At 40.2% G+C, this 6,860-nt stretch overlaps 1 protein-coding gene across 2 annotated transcripts in view; it reads left to right on the top strand.

The window, feature by feature from the left end:
• Window positions 1-6,860, top strand: part of plod2 (procollagen-lysine, 2-oxoglutarate 5-dioxygenase 2) — a 35,500-nt gene that overhangs the window by 23,130 nt on the left and 5,510 nt on the right. The window contains exons 11-15 of one of the 2 annotated variants that reach the window (XM_014002149.1): window positions 779-883; window positions 1,812-1,937; window positions 2,830-2,971; window positions 3,573-3,635; window positions 5,549-5,662. In XM_014002149.1, the coding sequence (XP_013857603.1) occupies window positions 779-883; window positions 1,812-1,937; window positions 2,830-2,971; window positions 3,573-3,635; window positions 5,549-5,662 (550 nt within the window). The remainder of the gene's footprint in view (window positions 1-778; window positions 884-1,811; window positions 1,938-2,829; window positions 2,972-3,572; window positions 3,636-5,548; window positions 5,663-6,860) is intronic. The other variant, XM_014002150.1, reaches the window with a different exon arrangement.

The following is a 6,860-nucleotide window of genomic DNA, read 5'->3' as shown; positions in this document are numbered from 1 at the left end:
TTTCTTCACAAAAATGGCTTCTTTTACTCCTCTCTCAAACCAACGTTCCTCTCTATCAAGAATGAGAACATCCTCATCTCTGAAAGAGTGACAGCTGGCCTCAGAGATGAGGATGTTCTCATTCTGTATGTATGTATGTATGTATGTATGTATGTATGTATTTATGTATGTTTCAGTTTTTCTTGTAATGGATGCTGCAGTAGCATGGTAGTCAATGCCATTGTCACTTAGACTAGGCCTAAAGTTTGTGTTGTGAACACCAAAACTCATAAATTTTACAACTTATTGTCATACATATCAACTTGTATGGATTGTCCATAAATTACAGATTGTCCCCATTTTACAGGAATATAGAATGTATAGAGAAATTTCATGGATTTTTTAAAAAAACTCAGCTTCAAATGTATTCCACATCTCAGAGCCTGTAGGATGTTAAATAAATAAACAGTGTTGTGCCATGCTGTGATGGACTTGCGACCTGTCCAGGGTGTACCCCGCCCCTCGCACTGTGACTGCTGGATATGGGCACCAGTGACCCACGCGACCCTGAAAAGGAAGAAGCGTGTACAGAAAATGGATGGATGGATGGATGTTGTGCCATGAAATCAAAAGATTGCGTAGAGGAAGGGGTGTGCTCTACCAGTAACCTCCCATCTCGCACTTATCTCACATAAGAGTACTATTGATTTTTTGTGAAAACTACAGATTTTTGAAGGTCAGTGTACAGGTAAACATCCAAAGGAGTTGACATGTATGTCATTTGTATTTTACTTTTCAGGGATCTTTGTCGGCAGGATACCACATGCGACTACTACTTCAGCATAGATTCAGATGTCATGCTAACCAACCGGCAGACAGTGAAGCTCCTCATCGAACAAAACAGGTAATCTTGGACTAACTAGAAAAGAAGCCAAGTTGGAGCCAGCTCAGCATGCCAACTTGGTAGCTGTCAGGCTCATTCAAGTGTTGAATTTATCCCTCAAGTGGCAAACCCACAGGAACTTTACAAGGCAAGGTAATTAAAGTTTTAAAATACACTGCTCTGGCTTCCTGTTTTTGCCTGGCCACATGGAAACGTTGAAAGAGAATGTCACACCAACCAAGAAATGCTGCTTAGCATTATATGAAAAAACAAACACACAAACCCTTTTATTCCCCTTTGCAGCTCATGATTGGACAGAAACCTTCCCATAAACTGGATGTCACTGTGGCTTTAGCAGTGGAATTGTAACTGACTGGAGGCATGCGAAGCAAAAGGACTTTCTCAAGGATATTTAAAGGTGGCATGAGAATTCCTTGCTGGCTTAGGTCTCTGTGGCAGAAAACCAAGGCGATGTGGTCAGCAGTAGTCTGTCATAATGCATTCATTTGCATAAATGCTAACCAACACTATAATTTGTATTGAAATTATTTTAAGTCTGTCCTGAATTTTGAATAAAATTGAAAATTTCATCATACTATTTATTTAGATTTTCTAGACTGAAGATATTAGCAGAAAAATCATGTGTGTTATAGGCATAATTTCGAGAAATAAACCATATTCAAATGTATAACAAAGACCTTTTTAAGCAATCCCTTTGAGTGTCCAACATGACCAGATCTGGTTTGAATGTTGCATGTCTATGCTTGGTTTCAGTATTGGAACTGTTTTTATTTTCCAGGTTAATCTGTCAAAAGTAGCACAGCACAATGGTTTTACCACTCAGAGAGGCAGAACATTAGGCAATTGGCTTTCTGTGATATTTCCCCAAGTTTTATCTGTTCTGACAGAAATACCCTCTCTTTCCACCCTGCCTTTCGCTTCCCCACAGAAAAATAATTGGTCCCCTTGTCACTCGTCACGGCAAGCTGTGGTCTAATTTCTGGGGAGCCTTGAGTCTGGATGGGTATTATGCACGCTCCGAGGATTATGTTGACATTGTCCAAAGAAAACGTGTGTAAGTCACAAACAAGTCCAAAGCAGTTTCTGGTTACGTTTCACATCCACCTACACATTTAGGTTTTCATTTCTGGGTAAATGCAAAAAACATGACCTGGTGTTCTGAAACCCAAAATGCACATTTAAAGGAGGGGTGTTATGCAAAATTTACTCATTTTAGCTGCATATCATGTTATAATGTCATTCCCTCATCAAAAACCTGGCCATAGTGTTGCTTTCAATCATTCATGCATGTTTGAGAAATCCTTGAATCTCCTGTGGTAGCCATGTGGAGCTGCCTAAACGCTTAATCGTACAAAGCCCCACCTATTTACCCAAAGCACCTCCCTCGTGCTCAGCCCCCAGCCGAAGACCCGACCCACTGGGCGTCCCTCCCACGAAGCATTGTTGTTAAGACGTGCTGAAGTGGGAGTGTAGGAAACAGTAGGACACTCTGAAAGAAACAGAGGCTAATTTCAAGGTGTTTAGATTATTATTATTATTGCTACATTTTCAAAACAACTAAAGGTAACATTTACTTGATTGTGGTATAGAACTGAACTACATGCCTGAAAAACACCAGCACCCCCCTTCCCAAAAAAAAAAAAACCATATATATATATATATATATATAGTAATTGATTTAGAAAATCTCTGTAGTGAAATTAACATTTACATTTAGATGTTCCAGTGAAACAAAACTAATGACTGTTGTCTGCTATGCAAACTGAGACAAATATACCAAACACACCAAAGTCTCCAAATACCACACTGTACTAACTTATTTCACAACTCAGTCTCATGTAATTGCTAAATCCTAAACCATAAAGTGAATAATATTTGCAAAATTTATACCAGTGTGCAAGTTTGGAATACAAAATGACCTTTTCTCTGTTCCTTATTGTTTCAAGGGGTGTGTGGAACATTCCTTTTATGGCGCATGCATACCTCATCAAGGGCAGCGCCTTAAGGAATGAACTTAAAGAAAAGAACTACTTTGTTCTGGAGAAACTGGACCCAGATATGGCTTTGTGTAGAAATGCCAGAGAAATGGTAAGAAGGCATAATGTTCTGTTTCAAACTATTAGAGATGGTGCATAGGATTATTGTTTACACTCAACGTAGCAAGTTGACAGATGTTATGAATCTAACTCTCAACAAAAGTCGACAGCTCAGTTGAATCCAAAGACAGGAGAGTATGATTGTTTTAAAATGTCCTTGTATGTCATTGAGGCATGACCCTCTCTCTGTTCACAGTTTATCTGTGGTGCATTAAGGTTCTCTGCTCCACTTGCTTCCATCAATCTTCACTTTCTTTTACCGTCAATGTCATGACCTCAGTTATTTGCAATGCTTGACTTGCCAGAAGACATTTGTCTCGTCTTTTACATGTGTTCACCTGTGTTCTGCGCCTGTTTGTCACCTCTGTTCAGCTTGAACAGCTACCCAGCATGCATTACTTCCATATTAACCCACAAAAACATCAGCTTCAGAGGGAACCTTGCTTCTTTTCTCATTTAGATCAATTTCTGCTCCTCCTAAGTTTGAAATACAGTATGTGACACTTACACATTTCAGCTGTCACTGTGTCTTTTATATTCAAATAATGTACTTTATGTTATCATATTTACATGATCCTTCTCCTTTATTTTAGACCAGTCACAGAGAAAAAGACTCCCCTTCTCCGGAATCATTCCATATGCTCAGGCCGCCAAAGGTCTTCATTTACTTTTTTATACTTGTGTAAACATCCATTTCCAATGGCATAGCTCTCCAAAATTAATAAAATTTGGTGAATTTGAAAGAGAGACTAAATTAACATGTATTTTTAGTTGATTTGACAATTTCTCTTCAATAAGAATTCAAATTTTGCTTAGCGTTTGATTTTCTTAAATATGGAAATTTAGCATTTTGAAAATTCCATTGAAATTAGATTATAATGCACTTACCAATAAAAAAGTTAAGCACCCAGATGGAGTGGTGGAAAAAATGTGAAATTGCACACATCAGCAGGTCAGAGGACAGCAAAGATTACAATATCAAATCCAATAGATCATGAAGTTTTCAGCATGGTATTTATGCTGGCTCCATGTCAGTAGGGTGTGGGACTCTTCGGTCCTTCATACAAGTGGCAGTTCAGTGTGAAAGGAATCATACAGCTGTTCTATCCTCCCATGCAACAAGTCAGCCCGCAGCTGTTTTAAACAGCACTTAGCTGGAAGTCATGTCAGAGTTAATCCCACACATTTTTTGCGGGGATAAAGGTTGAGGGATCTGGGTGGACACAAGAGGACCTCAACATGATGTAGGCAGTCCTTAGATAAACTTGTGTGTGGGTGTGCCTTACCTTGTAGAAAGACTCTTATCAGGTTGCCGTCCTAGGAGAAGTAAGACATCCAGATGCAGGATATCACTGATGTAGTTCTGTGCTGTCAAAGTCTCCTGGTCATACTCTGTGGCTTCGTACACCATAACATGAGGAGTAACAGTGTGTTTCTCCACAACATTAACAAAACTGGTCCTCCCTGTTCTGTAATGCTAGGCACATAATAAAACAATCCTAGTATGGTCTGTTATGGACAAACATAATCTCCATGATGTGAGTGGATGCCCTCACTCATTTTTTTAACATCAGGACCCTGTGACATCTGTAGTCTCCACAAATTGGAACATTTAACTCTATTTCTGCCCTGCCCAAAGGCTCGGTTATAGTCAGAATTGGACCATCAGAATATTCCAAATTGGACCATTCCTTTTCGGTGCTTTACTATTTTGTGGGTGAGTGTATTTTTACAGTTAGGCGCTCTCAATGTTGCTGCCTATGTCAAATAGCAGCACTTTGGAAATTGATGTTGACCATTTGCTTGGTGTTATACGTTTACTTTTATAAGCATATTTGTCACTGTTAGGGTTGGAAAGACTTGTCTGTGTTTTTTACATAGTTTCTTTCAAGACAAGGTCACAAATAATGTTGGAGAGTCAGTCCATTTGCAAGTCCCCTGTCCTGATGCTTTACCATGAAAATCTAAACATCACAGCAAACACACGTAACCAGCTTTCCCCTCCACTGAACACACTCACTGATCTCAGACTAGGCTCACTGCATATGGTCCAAATCACAGCTTTTACAAGATGTTGTCAGACATTAGCAATTTGGAAACTTACACCACAAAATTGCAGAACAATTTCAGAATTGATTACTTTTTTGCAGTTATCAAAGCCTAGTCTGATAGTGAGTCCAAATCCACTCCTACACAGCATCCTACCGTGCTTCACTTTAGACAGATTATCTTTTCCAGACGTGCTTTATCCCAAGCTGCCCTACTGTTCCTGCCTCCCTCCCTTACGACTCTACCTTGTCCATACCAAGGCGAGTCACAGAAACCTGTCCATAAATAATCTTAGATTATTTGGATGCTCCTTTTGTGTGTTTAAACTCAGCGTTAAACATGTTTAAACACAGATTTGTTTTGTGTTCTCATTTAATGCAATTGCAAACCATGTATGAGTTTACTTTGCTGTAATTCTGCATGAGTCCTTGTTACACACAATATATTATGTGTGAGACATCAACAGTTGTTTGCCTCATTAATTTATATAAAACTAATAGATTTTCTCTGTTTGCTGCAGGGAGTTTTCATGTACATAACCAACCGCTACGAGTTTGGGAGACTCATTTCCACAGCCAATTATAACATTTCCCATTACAACAACGACTTGTGGCAAATATTTGAAAACCCCGTGGTAAGTCATTCCAATCTGTGAAAGGTATTTGTCATAATCAAGAAGATCTTTCAAGAATCGTTTATTGTCATGCAAACACAACATCAAGATGTTATGCAGAACGAAATTTGCAGTTTTGAACATCCGTCCGGAGAAACACATTCACATGACAGACACGGGGGAACGAATGTCCAGGCTCCTCCGCAACTACGTGTGCTGCCTTTGCAGTTTGGAATACAAACACACCTAGGAAAAATGAGTTAAAAAAGAACTTTGATCTTGTGTTTAGTAAATGTAAGCACATGGTCATTGTTTGGAAAAAAAAAACTACTCTGCAGATAGAAGCAGAGGCCGCTAAGCAAGGAAGGGAAGGGGTGGGGATACAGGAGAACAAATATGGATGGGGGAAGGGATGTGACGTCAAGGGCAAGTGTCTGCTCCATACAGAGACCTCCATAGTCCAACTGATGTTATCCCACGTACACAGTTCCACAGAGTCCATATCTCTGTATAGAGTTCAGTTCTCTATTCCAACTCCGTGGCCTTGTCTGGGGACAGACACAAGATAAAGGATGGGGGTAGTAGGGAGGGTAAGGATCATGTCTACCACCCATGCATATCTTTGTTCAGGGAGTTCTTTATCAGTCTGCGCCCAAGGACACATCGGTGGGGATCCAATGGTGAAAAAAAAAAAGAAAATACTTTAGGACAACAGCAGAATGCTTTCTACCGCCGTTTGAGTCTTTACTGTATCTCTGTGTTGTGAAAATGCCAAATATTCCAGATTAATTACCATCTCGCCTTCTCACGTAAGAACTTCACCCAGATGTTGTCCTCACTCCTCGCGCCGCTGAGCTGCGATCCTAGTTAGCACCGCATCCAGTTTAGGATTCAGAGTTTACGAGAGATCCCGTCCAGGGACACTGACAGCTTCTCACAGGATCGAATCGCTGCCAGCGCCATTCTCATTTTCCAATAAACCAGAACTCCTCCACAACCAAACATCAGGAATTTGATTATCATGAAGCCAAATTTTAAAAAAAATTCTTCGACGTCCTCAATGGACAGAGGTGCCAGGCAGATCAAATTCCAGGACCCCCCAGCTTCCCGAAACTCGCCCTGCCGGTACCATTCCAGTGGGGCAGGAGCGCTCCCACGCTCCAATCTCAAAGTAGGGGTGTAAGAAAATATCGATACACTGAAATATCGCGATATTTCA

This window comes from Austrofundulus limnaeus, unplaced genomic scaffold, assembly GCF_001266775.1.
Source record: "Austrofundulus limnaeus strain Quisiro unplaced genomic scaffold, Austrofundulus_limnaeus-1.0 Scaffold12, whole genome shotgun sequence".
Classification (NCBI taxonomy): domain Eukaryota; kingdom Metazoa; phylum Chordata; class Actinopteri; order Cyprinodontiformes; family Rivulidae; genus Austrofundulus; species Austrofundulus limnaeus.
Note: the sequence above shows the minus strand (reverse complement) of the source record. Positions and strands in the feature narration are given on the sequence as shown.